This window comes from Rhinatrema bivittatum, chromosome 7 (assembly GCF_901001135.1).
Source record: "Rhinatrema bivittatum chromosome 7, aRhiBiv1.1, whole genome shotgun sequence".
In the NCBI taxonomy this organism is placed as follows: domain Eukaryota; kingdom Metazoa; phylum Chordata; class Amphibia; order Gymnophiona; family Rhinatrematidae; genus Rhinatrema; species Rhinatrema bivittatum.
The window spans coordinates 151,173,625-151,196,349 of record NC_042621.1 but is presented as its reverse complement, the minus strand read 5'-3'; the positions used below and the strand labels follow the sequence as shown (position 1 = coordinate 151,196,349).

Below are 22,725 nucleotides of genomic sequence, written 5' to 3'. Positions count from 1 at the left end.
GCAGTAAAGTTACACAGATAACAAGCTGACACATGCCGCAGTCTCTTGGTTTTAAAATACAGAGTTACAAAACTATTGGACCCCACCCATGCCCCGCCCTTTTTCTGCCTTCTTATTTTTGACATGTGCACCAGTATATATGCACACAGTTTGTGACCTTTTTAAAGTCCACGTTGCAAGTGTGCGGCCCACATACAAGCATATGTGAGCAATATTGGACCAACAAAGCTTTTAAAACCAATCTCTGTGTGTGCAATTTGCCAAAACAAACCCCCCCCCCCCCCCCAAATATTCAGGGTTTTTCTGAGACATTCTTAATTCATTTTCAATGTAATGAAACAAAAATGACTTTATTCAGTTCAGTTTGCATATTCATTGAAAATTAATGCACATCCCTTCCAAACAAAACAAGCCAGCACCAAAGAACCCAGCATGAACTAGTGTAGACTGAATTAGAAGTCATCCTTCAGTGTTCATTCAGAGACTATGGCTTACTATCATTGTGACCTGGCTTTCCCTGTCACTAAAGATTTTCCTTCCAATATATTTTTTCCTATCATGGTCAGTGGGAGGGGGTTTTGTATTTTTGGAGTCCTCTGGCTGTGTCCTTATCTTTTTGTGGGAGACTTCTGTGGGCTATAAATGTCCATGGAACATGCTCAGACATTAGAGGGAAAGTGAGAGAGAAGATGAGGAGGGAAGGTAAGCATGAAACGAGAAGGAGTTGTTGATGTGATGGCTTTGCCATCCTCCAGATGGTTTGCTCAAGGGGAAAGAGATTTGCTTTTATGTTTTGTTTTTTTTATCTTATCCTGACCAGTTCCTGAAGGAAAGGAGACTCCCAGTGTCCAGAAGGGCTGGGTCATTGGGGTTTTTTTGTCCTAGCTACCAGTCAAAGGCAAGGGTGAAAAGAGTTTGTGAGATCTTTGGGACATTCCAGTAGGATTTACTGGACCTGTTTTGATTCTGAAGACTATGTTTGAACTTAGGGATTTTTGTCACCTTTCCCCAGTGCATGCTGGAATTACACTCAAGCTATCCTACCCTTTGGGGGAAGGGATGTTAGATATGGAAACTGGTGCAGCAGGGAGGAGAACAACCAGGAGGAGTAAAATGAACAAGGAGACTATGCTTTCCTGACAATGATTTTTTTGATATTGGTCCTGATCTTTACAATTCTGGCGTGGATTCTTATTTTCAAACTGAAGTAAATTTTCCTTTGAACATCAATTGGACTAGGACCATTTGTTTTACACTCTCTTCTTTGGTGTGTGGACAAAGAATGGTTTGGCTGCTGGTAATTGTTTTCTTCTAATTTTTTATATTATTGTGATGGCTTCTCTTGTAACTCCTTTGCCCAACCTTTGTTAACAGTGGGATTTGAGGACCAGATTTGTCCGATCATGCCAAATGCCCAGGAAGTTAAGCTTCCCCCTCTGCCTGTCTCGCCCCCCCCCCCCCCCCCCCCCCCCCCCCCCGTGCTGGATAAATTCCAACAAAAGGTAGCTCCCTGGAGGAAGCCAAAGAGCCAAACAGGGGTTCTGCTACACCATTTCTTACTTCCATGCTGAAGATGCACTAATATATCACTGAATTTGCACTGTATTTGAACTGTGAACAGTGCACTAATAAACTCTGAAAAGATGCTAATTTATATGCCATGTAATTTTATCCTGCATTCTTCTTCTTACAGCCTTTCAGATTCCTCTTCAGCAAGAATATTTTACAATAATACAATTGGAAAAAACCTGAAATTAATTGCATTATTTGAATGGAGGGGAGTGCTCATGATCATCGTCATGGATTTCCTGACAGAGAGTATTAGCAAGGAATAATTATATTCACAAGCTCTGGAGATTTGCCTTACTGGACACTGCTTAAATTCTCACAACTTGTATTTGGTGTTCACAAGAACAAAAATAATATATGCATCTGTTCCCTTATAGATCTGAAGAAACAGACTGACCTGTTTTACTATTCCAGTAGTGGTTGCAATATTCTCAGCTCCTTCTACGGTTTTTGTTGCTACTTGGTTCACGCCGGCCACCATAGCGCCACCCACTGCGCTGGCCTGCTCTTTAGTTTTCTCAGCAACTGCAAGTAATAAAAACATAAATTAATTAAAACATAAAAGTGAAAGAAACACATAATGTGGTTAGAACAGGAAGACAACCAAAAATTAAGTGTTCACTGCCTGTTATTTCTGGAATCTAAACCTTCAAAGTGAAATGGCACACAATTAGTAGGGATGCACATTGTTTAAAATGAAAATGCAAAATGTGACAAATAAGGCTAATTCATTTCATTGTTGGGCCCCCAAATGAAACAAACCTTATTAGTATGTTTCCTTTTAAACAAATGCATCGGGCCTTGGTCTAGGCCCGAAGCCAATGCCTCGCCTAGGGCATAGGCCAAGGCCCAAAGCAGGGACCATGGCCGAGACCCGAGCATGATGCCAGGGTCTCAGCGGAAGCATGGGCCAATGCCAGGGCTTCCGCCAAGACCCCCAAAAACAAAAAAATGCCTAAACTTACCTGATCCATCAGGTATCTGTCAAACACTGGGTCCCAACACAGGAGCCTAGGTCTGGACCCAGACCCAGCAACATGACCCAACATGAAGGCTGGGTCCAGATGCTGAGGCCAAGGCCTGAACCTAGGGCCGACACCGCAACCCAACCCAGAAGCCAGGTCCCAATACCGGGGCCTCGTCCCACACCCAGGCCTGACACCAGAGCTTCAAATCAGACCCAGGTCTGATGCCTCAACCCAGCCCAGAGGCCAAGTCCTGATGATAGGACCTCAACCGAGTCTGGGGGCCAAGCCCAGGCCTGATGCCATGACCCAAGCCAGGGGCTGGGTCCTGCTGTACATCAAAATGGCTCCGTCCTCTGGCGTGAATTCGTCAGAGTTAATTAACTCCAGCGTGACCCAGCAGATGCACATTATTTGGCATTGAAGTGCCAAAGAATAAAGATGACGGACCGCCAAACTCCCAGCCCTGGACACCAAGGCCTGGGCCTGACTCTGAGCCGAGGCCCCGGTGCTAGGCCTGGGCCTGACCCTGGGCTGAGATCCCAGTGTCAGGACCTGGCCTCTGAGTCGGATTGCAGTGGTGGGCCTGGGTCCAGATCTAGGCCCTGGCGTCATGGCTCAGCTTCTGGGTCGGGTCAGAATGTCGGGCCTGGGCTCGGGCCTTGGCCTAGGCCGAGGCCCCTGTGTTGTGACCCGGTCTCTTGCGCCAGGCTGCGGTGTCGGGCCTTGGTTTGTCCTCCAGTCAAGGCCGAGGTGTTAGTCTTGAGTATACCGAGGCTGCGGTGACCTCCCACGGCTTTTGGCCTATGCAAGTCTGAGGCTTCAGCCTAGTAGCTGCCAGTGGATCCCCACTGGACCAGGTATGTGGGGGACAAGGGGGATCCTGGACCCAGCATTTTTCTGCAGGGGGTGGGAGGGAGGCCTAGTTTTCATATTTTGACCATTTTTTTTTGGGGGGGGGGGGGGTTAATTTTTTTCACATAAATCCAAAGAATCAAGCAATCCGTGAACCGAAATTCATAGGAGATAAACCTCCCAAAAACAAACTGAATAATGAAAACACCTTTTTTTTCCCTTCACATCTCTAACAATTAGTGCTCTCTTAAGTAAAACTTTCTTTCCTGTTGTGTACCCATCAGAAGAACCCTCACAAAATGAGACCTTTTTCTACTAGGAGAACTTTTGCACTCTATTATCTACAGAGGTATCAAGAGGGTCTTCCATTAACACTACTGTACACAGTTGCTCTGCAGAAAAAATGTTACTTTTATGACAATCATTAAGGCCTCCATTCTGCTAATTCAGGCTACCTTAAGAACCCACACCCTGCAATTTTTCTGAAATGTACTATTATGCATAATATTTTTGTATGCCTTCAAATTTCAAAGAGTAGAAGTCAAAGAGATAAAAATGTTGAAGTTCTTATATATGAAAATATATATAAAGCAGGATTTTCCCACTTCCCCTGACCTTTCTAGAAATTGAATATCATCGTTACACTCACAGTCTCAGCCAGTTGATGAAGCAGGTAACCATAGTCAATCCTGACCCCTAATTTCTCACATTGGCCCTATGTGACTTCTTCTTCACTCACAGAAGCTTCAACATGCAATACACCATGGAAGAAATTCTAGAAAGGACATATTTCTACTTTGTTGATTTTCTGAAGCTCAGACAACTGGAAAAAAAAAGGTTTGTATATTTAGTTCTCCTGTCACCTCTCGAAAGAAGTGAACAGCAACCCCCCCTTCCTTTTCACCAGACCCCATTATTTGTAGCTATGTCTAACTTCTTCAGGACTTTTTTAAGGCCCGGCTTTACTAATGACATGCGAGACACTCTACAAGTGATGTACTTCAGGAGGGAGTCGGCGTCTTACCTGTGCTCACACTATGCACCACACCCTCTTTGGTTTTGGTACCTGCGAAACAAAATACAGGTGACATTAGAAACACTGAATTCCTGCAGTTCCAGTTTCAAAGAATCTGCTCTGCATTTCATGGAGAGCACTGGTAGAAGGAAGGAAAGCTTCCATCACACACGTGTTTGACTTCTCTGTGCTCCACACCCTCACTCAATTTTGCGATCCACCCCTCTCAAGTGATTTTCAAAACAAACCCGGTCTGGGAGTAAATAAGATGGTACAGCAGGGCTAAGCAGGCTGCAGAGGAAATTCATTTAAGTAACATGGCAGAAGCAAGCTTTGGCTCTCAGAAAGGGGAATGTAGCCTCCTTGGATCATGTCTTTATATCTTGATTTTTTTATGTCCTCACCGTCTCATGGTACAAAATAAGTATATGAAGGATTCCCATTCTGTATGCAAAGAGACTTGGCGTATGCAGAATTAATGCTGGTGAGGGAGGCCGCCAGTATGTCCACCAGTGACCATTTGTCTGATTCAAAATTCAATTCATAAAAAAAAATAAAAAAAATTGTACCACATAAATGAACCAAATGTTTTGGATAGAAGAGTATCTCTGTAAAAATTTAAAAAAAAACAAAAACATTTTTAATAGGTTTGAAAAGTATGTGCAAATTAGTAATGGGTAATTATTCTGTCCATTTAAGTACATGGATCTATACAAACATTGGTGCAGATGCAAAAAGTGGAGTGTTAAAACTGTGCTGAAATTCAGTGCACGGTTTCATAAGGCACAAGCTAATTTTGATTTCTCCTGATATAGGGCCTTATTTTCTAAATGTATCGCACGCGGTAAGGGACGTTTCGCACGCGAAATGTCCCTTTTCGCATGCAATACCAAAATAGGGGCGGAGTCGGTCCCGGAAGAGTCGGGACGTCACCGGGGCCGACTCCGCGAAGCCACCGCGGACGACGAAAAGGTAAGGCCCTTTTCGCATCCGCGTTCGCTCCCAATAGCTACACCTCCTATGGTGGCGCTATTGGGTGCAAAACCGGCAGTGATCACACCGCAATGGTGCGATCGCTGCTGGCTAGCACAGGCCCACCCCTCATTTTCTAAAGTATCTCAGGCCTACGATACTTTAGGAAATGAGGGGCGGGGGGACGACTCCTCCTCTTCCGGGGCCAACTCCTCCTCTTCCGGGGACGACACCGCCCCCATTTTGGTATCGCACGCGAAAAGTCCCTTACCGTATTTACGCACATCTTAGGTTCACGCCCAAAGATGTCCATGCCCTGCCTAGACTATGCCCATGCCCTGCCCCTTTTTGAAAACTTTCAAGATGTGCATGCTGCAGGAGATATGTGCGTATCTCAGTAGCTTTTAAAATCTACTCAGCGTGCGCGAGCCCAACTTATTAACACATCCCCTCAATTGTTGCGTGTGTCGGGCTTTTAAAATTTGCCTTTAAAGCTTTTCTCCCATGTTGTGTCTATGGGAAAAATTGCTTCACAAATATCTGGGAGTGACTAGAGAACATTTGGAGATAATTTTGCGGGCATGGATCCTTTGATCAATGTGGAGTAGGCGCAACCTCCAGGATGGAGCCCTGCAGGTCCCCACCATTGGCAGGCAGACCTAGCTTCACCTATACAACCTTCTTTCCCCTTAGGTTATGCTCTCAGGAGGTCCTAGCTGGGGGGCTGTGCTGATGAGCTGGAGATCAGTAGAGATGGTCGGGTCACAGGCCAGGGTCCGGGGCTGGCTAGGTATGGGTGCAGTCAGAGCAGATGAAGATAGGTCAGTGGCAGGTGGAGATCAGGAATAGTTGTAAGTCAGACAGTGGTCAGTGGCAGGTGGAGTTCCAAGCATAGTCATGTGTCAACAGGTCAAAGTCAGAATCAGAGATCCATCCGAGGGAAGGCGGGACAGATAGATAGGCAGGGAGGCGAGGAGCAGCACAGGTGAATAGGTGAAGACATGGAATACACTGAAGGGCTGAAGACTGACCACAAGACAAGGACCTGATGAAGAACTGAAGCCCGACCACAGGACAAAGACAAAAACCAGGAGCACAGGAATGAAGACCAGGAACTCTGAGGCAACTTGCTCTACTTTGCAGTAGTGGACCTTTTGCTGAGGCGTGGATTGTGTGGATTGCAGGGAAGAAGGCCTTTTATGGGCCAGAGGCTGTGATGTCATCTGTGGGCGTCGCAGGGGATTTCCCACCGTGGGCCCTTTAAGTCAGGAGACATTAAGCACACACTCTTCTAGGAGTGTCGGCAGTATTTTGCCACGTGGCATCAGTCTGGGAAACCTTGCTTGGGGCTGGAGTTAAGTGTGGCAGTCTGCGGTTTTGCCCCGCGGATCGCTAAATGCAACAGATAATCTTTTCACCTTTCAAGCTATTCTGGTTCAATCTTTTTTTTTTTAATTGTAATTTTACTAAGTTTTATACACATCTGGTATTTTTCTCCACCGCAGTTGGATTTTTCTTTTTTTTTAAACTCAGCCACTTCAAAGTAGATTACATTCAGGTACCCAGAGGGCTTTCAATCTATTTATTAAAGGTTTTCTCTCATTTTGTGTCCGTGGGAAAAATACTTAGAAAATAAGGCCCTAATTTTGTACTCTACTCCCACTCTATTGTCTCCTGTGGCACATCTTTCCCTGCCGGTTTGTAGATCCAGATTTTTGAGGAGAAAAGAAGTATAAGACCACACCAAAGTCTACTCTTTTCCTTCTCCTCTTAATTTTCCTATCCAGAAACAAGTCCTTCTGAGTAGCACAACCTTTTACATACATTTATCTTTGCAAAATGTTTTGGGTTGTATATGTGTCTTCGTTGAAAATAAACTGAGAGTCACAACTAGGGCCATGCCTGGTAAGTAAACCCTAACTTTTATACATGTGCACATGTTCATCGGCCCAAGGACTGAGCCATTTTATAACATAGGCGCATATATGGGCACATTATGTGTGCACAATTTTAAGTGGATGTGCATAAGTGCACGAAAATGCTGCTTCTACAATGTAAGTGGGGGGATTTTAAAAGACACATGTGCCAACGCCATTACCAGCGGTCCGGAACCCCCGCTGAACGACCTCCTGCAGTCGATCTCCTGCCGGCGCCATTTTCCGTACGGAAAACGATTCGCGGCAGGAGATCGTTTTCCGGACCCCCGCTGGATCCCCAGGGACTTTTGGCCAGCTTGGGGGGGCCTCCTGACCCCCACAAGACTTGCCAAAAGTCCAGCGGGGGTCCGGAACGACCTCCTGCAGTCGAATCGTGTTGGTCTATGGCCGCCGCCATTTTGCGCCGCCATTTTGAAAAATGGCGCCGGCTGAAGACAACACGATTCAATTGCAGGAGGCCGATCCGGACCGCTGCCGTTCCGGACCGCCGCTGGACCCCCAGGTAATTTAAGGCATTTGGGGGGGGTTCAGGAGGTGGGGGATTTAATTTAAAGGGTCGGGGGTGGGTTTTAGGGGGTTTTAGTGTGCCGGCTCACGATTTTCACGATACTTTAAACACCCAAACGGCAACAATACGATTCCCTCCCCCTCCCAGCCGAAATCGATCATTAAGACGATCGAGGACACGATTCACATCTCTAGTTAAGAGTGCTTCGTTTGCTGATCGAAGGTTTCTATGTGGGACGTGTACCCGTAGTGCTGTGTTTAGCCAGTCGGCTTTTTCGTCATGTATTAGTTTATGTATGGTACATAGGACTTTGTATTTTACTCTTTGTTCTATGGGTAGCCAGTGTAATTCCGCTAGAGTTTCACCCTCTGACTCTCCCACCAAAGCGGGGTCTTTCTTCATCAAAAAAAAGGACGGAGGGTTACGCCCTTGTATTGGCTATAGAAGGCTTAACACCATAACCCACAAAGACCGGTACCCATTGCCCCTCATCAGTGAACTGTTTGACCACCTCCAAGGGGCTCAAATATTTACCAAGTTGGATCTGAGGGGTACATACAATCTTGTACGTATCCAACCGGAAGATATTTGGAAAACCGCATTCAACACTAGGGATGGTCACTACGAGTACATTGTGATGCCCTTCGGCCTATGTAATGCCCCTGCTGTCTTTCAATGTCTCATGAATGAGATTTTCCAAGATCTCCTATACTCCTTTGTAGTCATATACCTGGATGACATCTTGATATTCTCTAAAGACCTGGAATCACATTGTGATCACGTCAAGACCATACTTCAATGCCTGAGAGAGAACCATCTCTACGTCAAACTAGAGAAATGCATCTTCGAACAAAACCGCTTACCCTTCCTAGGGTATATCATCTTTGATCGAGGATTTTCTATGGATCCAGAAAAACTTCAAGGCATTCGAGACTGGCCTCAGCCAGTTGGCTGCCGTGCATTGCAACTCTTCCTTGGTTTCACGAACTATTATAGAAGCTTTATTGCAAATTACTCTACCCTAGCCACTCCGCTCACCTCCATGACAAAGGAGCTAACACCCTTCTGTTCTGGCCTGTGCCTGCAACATCCAGACCCAAGATGCCCATTCATCATAGAAGTCGACGCATCTGCTATCGGAGCTGGGGCGGTCTTAAGCCAATTTTCTCCCAAGGGTACATTGATACTATGTTCATTCTATTCGCACAAGTTCTCGCCTACTGAACAGAACTATACAGTCAGAGACCGGGAACTCCTAGCGGTCAAGTTGGCTCTCCAAGAGTGGTGACCCTGGTTGGAAGGAGCGCAACACAAATTTACTATCTTCACCAACCACAAAAGTCTTGAGCATCTAAAAGAAGCACAACTCCTGAACCCGAGGCAAGCCCGATGGGTGCTGTTCTTCGAGAGATTCAATTTTGAACTGTGCTACCATCCAGCCTCAAAGAACCGCCGCTCAGATGCGCTCTCCAGATCATTCAAACCAGAAGACATTCCTGATGTCCCAAGACATATCATTGACTCTGCCTGTGTAGCTCTTGCAGTGACCACCATGGTCCCTGCCGGAAAGACCATTGTTCCATGGAGGTTACGTGAGCGGGTTCTTAAGTGGGCCCACGATTCTAAGTTAGCAGGTCATCCAGGCTGCACAAGAACCCTTGAGATGTTGCGGAGACATTATTGGTGGCCCAATATTGTACAAGACTCCCGCAACTACGTTGACTCATGTCCCATCTGTGCCCATCAAAAACCCTCAAACAGGGCGACCATGGGGTCTCCTCCAACCGCTTTCAGCTCCCACTGAACCTTGGACAAGCATATCGTCGGATTTCATCACGGATCTGCCATCATCACAGAATAATACCATGATCTGGGTCATCATTGACCGTTTTTCCAAAATGGGTCACTTCATTCCCTTGCATGGCCTTCCATCAGCTCCAGAGTTGGCCAAATTGTTCCTCAAGCACGTCTTTCATCTCCATGGCTTTCCCAAAGAGATCATATCGGGCCGAGAACCACAATTTGCTGCAAGGTACTGGCGCTCCTTATGTAAAAAGTTCAACATAACTTTGAATGTCACGTCGGCCTATCACCCACAGGCCAACGGCCAAGCGTAAAGAACCAATCGGACCCTGAAGACTTTCCTTCACTCGTATGTGAACAATCAGCAGGACAACTGGTCAGACCTACTGCCTTGGGCAGAGTTGTCACATAATACCTACGTCGCCGCTGCCACCGATGTATCACCATTTTCCATGTTGTTTGGTCGACAACCACATCTACCACTACCAGTACCTCTCTCCGTCCCATCACCAGCCGCTCAATTTACGTCTCACACCATTTGTCAGGTGTGGAACCAAGTCTAGGAACGCCTCAACCTAGCTGCTGAACATTCCAAATGTAATTCTGATGCCCACAGACATCCCGCTTCACTATTCCGTCCTGGCCAGAAGGTGTGGCTAAGCACCCAACATTTAAGGTTGCGATTTCCCTCACATCACCTGGCACCAAAATATATTGGTCCATTTCTGGTCCTCCGAAGAGTGGGGGCTGTTTCATACCAGCTACAATTACCTCGTGCGATGGGTATCCATAATACTTTCCACATCTCCTTCTTAAAACCATTCGTGCTCTCCTGGCCTTCCCGCAAAGATCCTCTACCTCCACAGGTCTCTACAGAACCCGACAACACCCTTCAGGTAAGAGAGATCCTCGATGTCCATTGGCGTCGAGGCCGCTGAGAATATGTTCTTGCCTGGGAAGTATATAGGGCTGAAGAAAACTCCTGGGAACCCTCGCACAACATCCTAGACAAGGAGCTCCTCAGGGCTTTCCACAGGGCTCACCATGAGAAATCTCATCAACATAGAGGGAGGCCTAGAAGGCCCACGCACAGGCCTGCTCACCTTCCCAACTCCTCTGCAGGTCCCGGGTCGGTCTCTCCCGCAGCTGTGGCTAGTTCCTCGAGGCCTTGGCATCCCACAGCAGCGGTCGCCGGGCCTTCCTCAGTGCATCAGGCCTCATGGAGGGGCTCGGCCTCCTCCGTGGCATCGGCGCTGCCCCTAGGCGCACGTGCACAGACCGCCCAGCCCCTTAAAGGGCCAGGGGTGGGTCCAAGCTCTGCGGGGCACCCTGATTGAGCACAGTATATCAGGAAGTTCCTGCCTGCACTTCCTTGCCTTGGCAATTGGGTCGACTTTGTGTGTGTACTAGTTTGCCTCAGTGTCTCATCGCTTGTTCCAGTCTTGTTCCAGCCTTCTTCTGTTCCTGTGTTCCCCCAGGTAGTACCTCTTGGACTGATTCTCTGGTACCGAACTCTGCCTGCTCCTGACTACGTTGATCGCTGCTGGATTCTGACCTATGCCTGCCTCCTTGACCACATCTGATTTCAGGAACTTGACCCCTGCTTTGACTGACTACTCTCGGATTGACCTTTGGAACTTGACCCCTGCTTTGGCTGCCTACTCTCGGACTGACCTTTGGAACGACCCCTGCTATCACTGACCACGCCTCCTTGAGCCAGACCCTGCTCCTAGCCTTGTCATCACAGACTCTGTTCTGGCCTTCCTTGATTCCCCAAGCCTCCAGTCTTGTCCCCAAGGGCTCCACCTAGGGGGACCTCGGGCTTCCAGTGGTGACGCTCCAGCTAGCCTCTGTCTCCTCCTGGCTCTGCCTCCTGGTGGCAGGTGCTTCCTGGGCTCGACCAGGGAGCCGCTCCTTACTGCTTCAGGACAAGGGTCCACTTCCAGGTGCAACAGCAAAGGTTTCAATAGCAGTTTTAATAACATCTTGGCATATATAAATAGATATTGATGTATAATTTAAATATTTGAAGCCTGGTATCAAAAATGAGGTTGTATAGCAGAAATGTTGTAGAGACTCCAGTTGTTGGTCCATAGGTCTGAAAGTCTTGATTACGTACATTAACTTGTCTAAATGTAAGGATCATGCCAAGATGGCATCAGAATAGTGACTGTGCCAGCCAGAGTTCTGAAGTCCATCAATTTTCTAAAATTTGACTAGCAGATATGGTCTAGAAGCTGAAAGGAAGGCTAGGAGTTCAGCCTGTATCTCTGAGGAATCTATTGGCCTTAGGACCAATGGACATGTTAGTGAGGCATACTGCACTTGATTCGAGGAATGAGTCCCTGAGCAATTCAGGAGGGGAAAATGGGCTCCTTTCTCCTCTTCACCCTAGCATTTTGCTTAGTACCAAACTGGGGACACCTCCTGGGGATCCTGCTGCTGCCTGAGCTGTTAAAGTCTTTAGCATTTCATCGCCAATGAATGACGTTGGCAGGGTAAATGTGACAGCAGGGAGAAAGAACAGTGGGAGCAGCAGACTCTCAGCGGATTCATGGCTGAGGAATCCGGGGGATTAGGACCTTTGCATGGGGGTAATGAGGCTGAAATAGATGAAATTTTTTATCATATGTAAGCACCTTCATCAGTAAAGTTTTACTGCCTCTGTCACTTTTGCCAATCCCTTTTCTCCCTTCCCTTTACTGAGCTGTAAGGGCAGATGCAGACAGCCTGAGACCTGGAAGATCTTGTACCATTTAAACCCAGCATAATGGTGCTATTTCTTCACTGACCTAATGAAAAGAGGATTACACTCCAAAACTTGTCACAGACAAATTATGTTAGTCTAGATAACAGATATCACCTACAACATGTTTGCAGACCCTTAATTCCATATAATCCTGTTGGCAAGTCCTGAGCATTTGTGATATATTAGAGGCCTCAGGAAAAAAGATACTAGGGGGAATAAAATCTCCTCTGATATTTTCTTTTCAATCAATATAATCAGCAGCCATGTCTATCATGTTCAAACACCAGAGAAAATGCCCTTGGAGGTCAGGCTTCGTTCCTGCTGTGGGCTTTTTGTCTCCCTCTTATGTTCAAGCAGCAAATGAATTTAGCTATGAAATGAAAAAGGCTGGGCAGGGCTGGGCAGGGCTGGCCTGATCTGGTTAGGAAGCAATTTGTGCTCCTTGCTAGTAAGCAGAAGATCTGGTATAATTCCAGGCTCAGGCAGCCACTAACGTAATTCTCAGAGAGTGACGGAAGGCTTATCTTAGGTAAAAATGCGCTAAAAGTATCATTTCTGCTGCATGAATAGATTCTCTAGTATTTCTCAAAATATTTATCATGCAGCCTAGTGGGAGGGTTTCCAAACAAAAAGTGATGTATTGTGGAATTTGTAAGATCTGCAGTACTCCACTAGGTTTTGTTTTGTTTTTTTTTGTAATAATAGGTAAGTGGGATTTGTGGCTATAGCAAAAAGTGTAAATTTTGTCAGTTTGCGTCAATTGCTGAATAGTTTTTCCTGTTAAGTCATGTGATGAAAAAAAATCCCATGGAAGTTGAATTTTTTCACAAAAAATTTCGGAAAAGGCTTTCATTACAAATGTTTTCAGGCCCCAGCAGATTCTAAAATAAGTGAGCATTGCCTTGCTTTTATGTTTTCTTTAATGCTGTGGCTCCTAAGAGTCTGACAATGATCCGGAGTTACAGCCATGTGGCAGACTTGAACATTAAAGACGCCTACAAAAGATACTTAGAACAAAGTTTGTTTATTAATTGCCAGCGATGCTGCAGCAGCTCGTTAGGTCATTCCAATGCTTCTGTCTACATCTGCTGCCCGATACTGTGGGTACAGCAACGTCGAGTGTTCATTCTGAAATGTCCATTGAGCCTATTGTGCCATGCCACAATATCTCACAGCATTGGAATGAATGAGCTGCTACCAACTACAGGGCGCAGTACGTTAGGATGATTTTAAGATACTTTTATTTTGACTATAGCAGCATGTTAAGTTTGTTTCTCAGTTGTTTGTGAAAGTAGCAGGCTGAGATGCTCCAACATTTCCTCTGGAGCACGGAGCACACCCAACATTTGCTACAGCCCTGGAAGGCAAACAATGGCAATGATGATGCTCATATCGTGTTTGGTCTTGTTAGATCAAACCTTCAGCTGCATGAAATGTAAAAATATTGCCAGATGGTGACAACCATAGTCATCCATTCCAGCATCCAAATCCTTTAATTTGGATCATGCAATACCTTCTGAGGCAGTGACGGTTGGACACATCGTGCCCCACCCTCAACTGTCATTTGGTGAGAAGCCAAAATAACGAATTTCACCATCAAGATGATGCTCTAGCTTTCTGTTAATTTAGTTTAAGTTCTAGTTTTCATTTCTGAAATAAATGTACACTGTACCAGGCAATTTTGAAAGCTGTTTGTCTATATAAAACACAAGTTTATGTGCATAATTTGCTTCCTTATAAAATTGTGCAGGGGGTCGGCGTGCAGAAACGCATGTGCAAAACCTGATTTCATGCCCACCCTTATCCGCCCAACAGAGAGGCATTCCGGGGGCAGAGCTGGGCTGGAGCTGAGAGTCACACACACACTTTAGAGTTTAAAACGTAGGCATGTAAATTAGCACCCACAAGTTCTGCACTGCAAAGAGCAGATGTAACGTTGCTCAGGGTTAGAGCGAGCTGAAATGATTTTCAAAATGAAGTTAGGAGCATAAAAAATAGGCGTAACTTACGCACTTTGGCAAAGTATAAATGACATGGCATATTATAAAATCACCCTCCCTATTATCCGTCTTCCCCCCAGGTTCGCATCTGAATTTGAAAAAAAGGAAAAAGAGCTGCTGGCTGCATCAAACTGTAGAGTTACCGGGTATTTAAAGCCCATCTTGCTTTTCTAGAAATCAGGGGTGAAGATGAGTACCGCTTCTTCTTTTTAATAGCATTGACTGTTTATTAGCCCTGCAGAAGTCTGGTATGCATAGCAAGCTTTCAAATACACAGTAAATAGCAAGAACTCTTGAGAGGGGTTTAATATCAAAGGGGTCTCATTTGAAGCAGCAATGCTAGCAAATGTTTTTTGGGAAGAGGGGGGGATGACAAAAATGTGATTGCCAGCTGAAACGCATACTCTTTTTCTCTTCTTCCTTTTATATAACTCTCGAAGCGACATTAGTTTTTGAAAACTCCTTCCCCGACGGCGTACCCACCGTTATGTCATTATCTGAGTCAATCGGGGGAACGGCCAGGCTGATCCATATCAAGCACCCCCAATGCAGGCGCCAGGCTGACAAGGGGAAAACATGAATACAGCATGACCGTCAGGAGAGTGAAGCCTGGGAAGCTTTCTGTGCGGTACAAGGCGGTCCCTTTCATGTTCAACGAGAGAAAAAAACATTAAAGATAAGATATAGTGGAATAAAATATTTAATGTATAAACAAGATGAAACAGGGGCTGTAAAAGCACCAGGAATTTTTTTTTTCCTTTTTTTGGAGGGAGGGGGTGGCTGGCAGTTTTTCTCTTGCTCCCTTTGAGCTTCCAGCTCAGTCGGAACCAGGCACCATTGGGCTGCGGTGCCACGAGCCTCCATTCTCAAACACCCAGGGATTTTGTTTCCTCCCTAATTTATATCCGCCTCTTAATGCACTTAGCCCAATCACTGCAAGGACAATCCTTGGGCAGGAGCCCTGCATCGGAGCTCCTGCAATTATCTCTAGGATCCAGTATACAGCTACCCAGAATCATTCAATTGAACTCATGTTGGAAGTATTTTTTTTTTATTTTCATTTAAAAAAAAATAGGCAACAGCTTCCAAAAATAGCAGGTTGGATTTAACTGGCATGCAAAACTAGATTTTCTTTTCTCTGTTTCAGCATTGTTGTGTTATGAGGGTCTTTAAAGAGCATAAGAATACTTTCACGTGTGGATACATGTAACGTTATGACCTGTAAAGTTTAAAATTTGCCTGTTCTTAGGTTTATTGCTATTTCCCAGAAGAAATCAGGGTTTCAGTCAGCGATTATTAAGCCATACAGGTGCCAAGGACCTGGATAAACCTGAAAGCAATGCAAATTCAAAGGGCTTGTCCATGAATCAATGCTGAAACTACCTGAGATTTTCTTACTTTCTTTTTAATAAAGTCACTACCAGGGTAAGGAAAATGATATAAAATCTAAATGCAGCATAAATAAGTCTCCTCTGCTCCCATGCCAAGCCGAAGGCTTGCCTGACTGATGTTCAGGACCACACCCAATGACTAAGTGAAACTTCTTTTTCTCAGCAGTGCAGGTGACCCAAGATATCCAAGTCATTGCATGCCGGGTGACAAGCTGTAAGATTCCAAGCCCTAAAATCATTTTTTCCATAAAATTAAAATGTGGATTTTTTTTTCTATTTCATAACACAGCCCTAAATATTCAAGAAATATTCGTATTCCACTAAGGCATATTGTTTGTTACACAAAATTTTTTTATTCTATAAATTCAAACTATTAGAACTGTAGTATTTTGGTTCACCCTTATCTTTTCTAGTTCAAAAGACACGTATTTTAATAGTATGATAACTTATTAAATCGTTATTTTCACACTCAACTGATAAGTATTTTTGATACACAGAAATATCAGATAGCTCCATGTGTACTCAACATTTGTAGCCAAGTTAGGTGTTTTGTTTGTTTGTTTTTACTGCCATCCAGAGGTATCCCAGGATTTGTAATTTGTATTTTCTTTTGCAATAAAGTCTTGGTGGAAGGACAGAACTGTTTGATCAGCCTCTGCAGAGCTCAGCTGTAGATCAGAAAACACCGAAGCCTCACTAGGAAGTGCTTTCTAGTCTAAGGTTAAAATATCCTGACCCTCATCTCCTTTCAACCTTATCATCATTCCTGCTCTAACATTGAAACCTGCTAGAAAGAGGTTAAAAATGCAGCAACACTTGCTGTGCAACTCAGATCAGAGCTTTCATTGTTTAAAAAAGGTGAAATGCAGGTATACATTTCACCGGTTGGCATCCTAACAATTTATTCATTGAATGACATGGCAAAAATGATTTTTATGTGATTCTGTGGAAGATAAACTTTCTGGCCACTGTTCATTATACTGCTTTATCATACCTTATGATGAGGGATGTACTTAAAGTGATGTTGCATCAGCTAACAAAATGATCTTGCAAGGGACATTAAAGCATGGTGACCTTTTGTGCAGGTTTTATGCTTAATACGCAAAGTATAAATTGGCATCTCAGTTTGCCAAAATAATAATCTGTGTTTCACTGGTTACAGATTATTTTGACTAACATTTAATTTAATAAAATCATCTTTTTATTTCCAGGCACTGAAATCTTTAACTGTTATGTTAGTTTGTCACTTATGCATAAGAGTTACATTCACACAACGCATGCAAGAAATATTTAGAGTAGAAGGCGCATCATTGGAAGCAACATGGTCACATTTTAGCAATTTACTATCTTCTATTTCAATGCAGAAAAAAAGAAAATATAAAAAAAATGCAAAGAAAGAAAACACAAAAAATGTACCTCGAGGAAACAATAAATAAAACAGAACTAGAACAATGTTCAAGGGATCTGGTGAATAACACCAGGAAATACCTGTAATTCCCTGTACATGTCATATATACAAATAGCTGTCTGAACCTTACTACAGATACAGGGCAGGGAAGATGAGGACTAAATAAATACACCGAGGGAGAGGTGAAAGCTAGGATTAGAATTATAAGTGATCCCACTAACTAGGAATAGGTTAAAGTGTTTCCCATAAAATAGAGCTGGATTCAGACAGAAAACTAGGGTGGGGGCCCTTGGATTTAGAAAACTGAAATGGAGACCCTGGCAGAGGAAATGATGCTAGGGAGGACAGCGGCAGCAGCAGCCTCCAGCATCCAGCCATGAAGTGGCAGTTGTCTTTGATAAGGACGAGCTTTTCTCATGCCCTGGAGCAAGGAAAAGGGTAATGGTAAACTCATACCAGGAAGTAAAAATCATAACTGAATTATTTGTTTTATATAAGCATAATGAACAGAGTGAAAATGTTAGATTGTGACCCACTAAGAGAAAAGCAACAGTAATGGAATTATATCAGTCCCGAGGTTGACCTAAAAATGTTTGTGAATCTTAAGGCATAATTCCTCAGTTTTCCCCTCTCCCTCTTGGTCCTTCAGCTTTAGAATGATTAGAACCCCGTGCTACCACAAATTAGTTATTGTGACTTCTGATTTAATAACCTTAAGTCCATGCAGCCAAAGGCTCCCTCAGCATAAGAATAGAGTTGTGGATTTGATAGCACAGGGGTGAGCAGAGAGTGATTAAGATGCCTTGGGAAGGGTCGTCGCCCACCATACAGGGCAGGCAGTGAGGAAGACACATGCATCATTCTCATTTTACAAAAGAGGTTTGGCGTGCCTTACCTACATACATCACACCCTCCTTAGTCTTCTCCGCAGCTTCTGTCACTCCCTGTTTGGTCTTTTCAGCAGCGGCTACCACACCTTCTTTTGCAATGGAGAAACCTTTCTTAAAGACATCCATGTTTGCTGGCTGGCTTGCTTTGGTAGCCTGTTCAGGGTCTCAGGGGCTACAGACTGGAGCAGCGCTGCACTGTGCAATCTCACCCCCCTCTGCAGCACTTAATTTTCTCTCTCTCTCTTTCTCATTTGCTTGCTCACTGGGTATTGCTCTGCAGGATGAAGGCAGTGTGATAAATTTCAGTCTTTGCCAGCTCTTATTTATGAGGTGCACTGCAGTCTGGCCAATACCAGTGAATATCCAGGACTAAAATATTAATGATATGGATTTGCTTGGTAAAGTTAGGATGGAATGGGAGATCTGACTGGAAGGAGACGGGGGAGGGGGTGTGGAGGGAGGGTAAGAGTAAGGGAGGCAGTATTGATAGCGAGGGGGGAGGGGAATGGAGAAGGAGTTGCCGTAGACATGAAGGGACCCTTTGGAACATTTCCAGCTGGTTAAAGCTCCTAAGCCAGGCCTGCTTTGCTGCAGTGCTCTCATTCAAGGACGTGCTGCGGAAGCTCTCAGCTGGGGAAAGCAGGGATCAGGGGAACATAAACCATTAAGGCAAAGAGCCTGCTTCAGAAGACTGCAGTCAAGTGCCTGGGAGCAGGTGCCACGGAGCTGCCAGCATCCTCTCCTGGGAATCTGGATAAGGTCCCTTGTGTTGGCTGTTACAGCACCAGTCACTGACAAAAACATCCCTACCTTGCCCACTCCCAAAGAAAACTAGAACAAAGGACGTCATGTAGAAAACAATTACCCCCCCTCCCTGTAAGTACAATTCTAAGGGGAGAAGCGAAGCATCCTATAAACATACATTGTATTTTTCAACAGTTCCTATGTATACACAATTTATTTGTTTAAGCCACATTACTGATTACTCCCCAGGTCATTTTCATGTTTTTCTGCCGTTCACACACTTAGGGGCCGATGCAATAAAGTCGCATAGAAAGCGGGCGGGCGCTGAACTCAGCGTCGGTTTTCGTGATGGGTCCGACTGTCAATTTTTTTTTTTTTACTTTCATTTCTTTTATTTTTCATCCTACTCAATATCACAAGGATATTAAGTAGGAAGCAGTACAGAAAAGCAGTTTTTTCTGCTTTTCTGTACTTTTTTTTTTTAATGTGAACAGCTATTAACGCCTGCTCCAGGCAGGCGTTAATAGATGACGGTTAAATGTGCGTCCGAGACGCACATTTTTTTTTTTTTTTTTGCATGGGGAGTGAATGCCAAGCAAATGGTTTTAACCAGGATCTGATCTATAATAAAATGCAAGACACACACAAAAAAAGGGAATTAATTTAAACCAGCCGTATTAGCAACAAAGATATATTTAATAAATTACTAGATAAAACAGGCAAAATTATTAAGAACTGTTTGAAGAATCTAATGTTTAATTTCTGAGAGGACAGGAAGGTTAAGTTTTCTGAGAGCTTCTCTGACCTTTCCACTGCAACTGTTCTGAATCTAAAATAAATAGGGGAGCTGCTGAACTGTTCTCTGCATTAACCACAAGCAGGCATTACACCGAAACATTGAACGTACAATTTAAACTGGATGAACTGAACAGCTGGCTCAAAAAGGAATGGGAATGGAAAAGGAGTAGTGCATTTCTGCAAAAAACAAAATGGTAAAAAATATAAGAAAAGATTTGGAGAGAAAAAAAGAAAATGAGGATGTATGAATAAGAACCAATGGGGAAACACAAGAGTTAAGAGGTAGGTGAACAGATGCTTTAATTCAGTTTCCTCCTAGATCTCCTAAGGATGGGAATGCCAGCCTGGCAGTACTTATTGTCAGCTCTGGCTTCCTTAACAAGTCAGCAAGTAGCTGCTGCAATGCTGGTCCCATGATTCTAAACCGGAGCCATGACAAAGCTATGCTTGATGCTTAGAATTGTAAATTGAGTTCAACAGATTACAGTCAAACAAGGTCTTATGACAAATCATGTGGTTCAGCCTGTAGCGTCAGGGTGCTGTTTGAGAGGGCCAGTCAAAGCAACTACAGTAGAACTGAAACAAATAAAAAATGGCATTTAAGACAACAGAAGAGAGAAAAAAGAGAAATAATTTGAATTTTATTAGGCTTCATGCATACCTTTTTAATCCTCATTGTTTTCAGATGGGGACCAGTTTTGCAGGTCTCTAGCAGGGGTGAAGAGGGATCACTGTTGGTACATACCACCCAAACAATATTTCGATAAGTTACATAATAGCATCACCTGATATTCATCCACAATGTACTTCTACATGATGGTCACCATGCAGCCATATAAGGGAGATGAGTGATCCTAAATGAACATCCTGCATTTAGGAATTAATTTGCAACAACATAGGAAATAAAGACAGTATTTCCTATTTCGATGCATTTCGGGAATAACAAAAAATGATAGGAAAAAAACATGAAATTTTGTGTTGTTTGTCCTATTGGTTTTTTGGGAAGGATCCTAAAAAAGCATCTTAAAAAAAAAAAAAAAGAAAAACCCCAAGCTCACCCAACCTTTCCCATTCATTAAAATATGGAGCCCCCATACCAGCAGAGCCCACCCTCCCAACCCCCAAGGACTCACCAAAAATCCCTAGATGTCTAGCCAGGGGCCAGGGAGCAACCTCCCACTCCCAGGCCAGCAGCTGCCATTAATCAAAATGGTGCCGGCCGCCGGCTATTACCATGTGATAGGGGCTGCCCAATGGCACTGGTAGCTCCTGTCACATGGTGGGGCAAAAGGCGGCCAGCACCATTTCAAATAAAGGCAGCCGCTGACCTAGAAGCGGGAGGTCGTTCCCGGGCCCCCCCAAGCTAGACCACCAGGGATTTTTGGTTAGCCTGAGGGGGGTCGACAGGGTGGGCTGGGGTAGGTGGGGGGCTCAGCTGGTGGAGGGCTCCATATTTTTATAAATTGGAAGGGTTGGGATGGGTTTGTTTTTTTTTTACAAAAATAAAACCAGCAATCTAGGGGTGGACACGAAATGGCTCACCCTGAAATGATTCTTAAAATGAACCAAAAAATGTTTTGAGATACACACCTACCTGCATTAATCTTGCATTTACTGATGCAACGCTGTGATTCTTCAGAGACAAAATCCAATATATCCTGAGTAAGTCCCCAGGGGACTTCTGTTACTGACCAAATTCAGACCAAAATCTGCAGCAGCAGGAGCTTTTCTTCAGACGACAGTCAGTACTGGAAACTTTTATAGTTGAAGATCTTCACATTTTACATACGTAACATTATGACTTTTAAAAATTAAATTGCACAATTCTCTCTTAGTCATAACATTATTCCTCTTTCCATTTTTCCTTTCCAGAGCCCCTGACATTTTTTAAAATTCTTGTTTCCTTTCAGCTTTTCTTTGGCACCCTTACCCATGTAATGATAAAAACTCCATACAAGTTTAATTTCAATGGTGCAGCCCTCCAATCACTGTCACAAAGGGTGCGCCAATGCTACTTTGGCATAATTTGAGAGGGATTTTGAGTAGCCTGCACTGTTGCAAAGTGAACAGGTACTTTGGCAGCATGTAATTTGTAGCCAGTTTCTCTGCGAAAATTAGCTAGCAAGGGGAAGGTAGAGAGGGGGTATATTAGTACTTTTGTGTTACAGTTTGCATTAGTGAAAAAAAAAACTGGGCTTGTTATCTTCAGTTGTAGTCTTTTGTTACATGTTACTTGCCAATAAAGAAATGTATACAATAAAAGAAAATTAGCTAGTGTAAAGAGCACACAGTGGGGCAGATTTTAAAAGCCCTGCACGCTTAAATCCAGCTGGATTTACGCGCGCAGGCCCGGCGACGCACACAAGCCCCGCAACGCTCATATGTCCCGGGGCTTGAAAAAAGGGGTGGGGCGTGGGTGGGCTGGGGCGGGGCTGGGGTGTGGCCTGAGGCCTTGGAAGGGCCTCTAGGCTGCGGGATTGTGTGCTGGCACTTGGCCGGCAGGCGCAACTTGAAGAACAAAGGTATGGGGGGGTTTTAGGGAGGGTTGGGGGCGGGTTAGGGAGGGGAAGATGGGGGGTGATGGAAGCACTACTTGTTTTTTCTGGGTTTTTTTGTTATTATAAACTGGTAGTAAAAGCCCATCTAAGGACAGGGAAATACTGTGAAGTATAGAAAGTACATAATTGAGATGTGTGGTAGTAAAATTGTACCCCCATCCCCTTATCTTTCCTACCAAAGCCCCTTTGATTTCCTCACTCTCCTTCTTTCACTTTCTCTCCCCAACATAATCTCCCCCCCCCCCCTCTCCCTAGTTCCTCCTCCCTCCCCTCACAATCCACTCACTCAGCCTGATTCTTTCATGAACCTCTCACTCACCCTGGTTCCCTACCCCCCCCCCCCCCCACAAACCTCTCATTCACTGTAGTTCACTGTCTTCCCCCACCGCCCCACTAACCCCTGACTTACCCGTTTATTCCCCTCCCAACCCCACTTCACTCACTCATTCCCCCACTTACCCTGGTTCACTCACTTCTTCTCCAATCACTCTTCCTCTTTCACTTCCTCCCCCACTTGATCCCCTCACTCATCCTTGGTTCCCTCCCCCTCAAACCTCTCACTC

General features: G+C 44.6%; 1 protein-coding gene across 1 annotated transcript in view; it reads right to left on the bottom strand.

Annotated features, from left to right (window-relative positions):
- The window catches only part of SNCG (synuclein gamma), a 58,788-nt gene extending 40,329 nt beyond the window's left edge, over window positions 1-18,459 (bottom strand). The window contains exons 1-3 of the mRNA XM_029609339.1: window positions 18,068-18,459; window positions 4,414-4,455; window positions 1,967-2,094 (exon numbers count right to left, since the gene is read on the bottom strand). Of these exons, the coding sequence (XP_029465199.1) occupies window positions 1,967-2,094; window positions 4,414-4,455; window positions 18,068-18,188 (291 nt within the window). The 5' untranslated portion in view covers window positions 18,189-18,459. The remainder of the gene's footprint in view (window positions 1-1,966; window positions 2,095-4,413; window positions 4,456-18,067) is intronic.
- Between the last annotated feature and the right edge of the window lie 4,266 nt (window positions 18,460-22,725).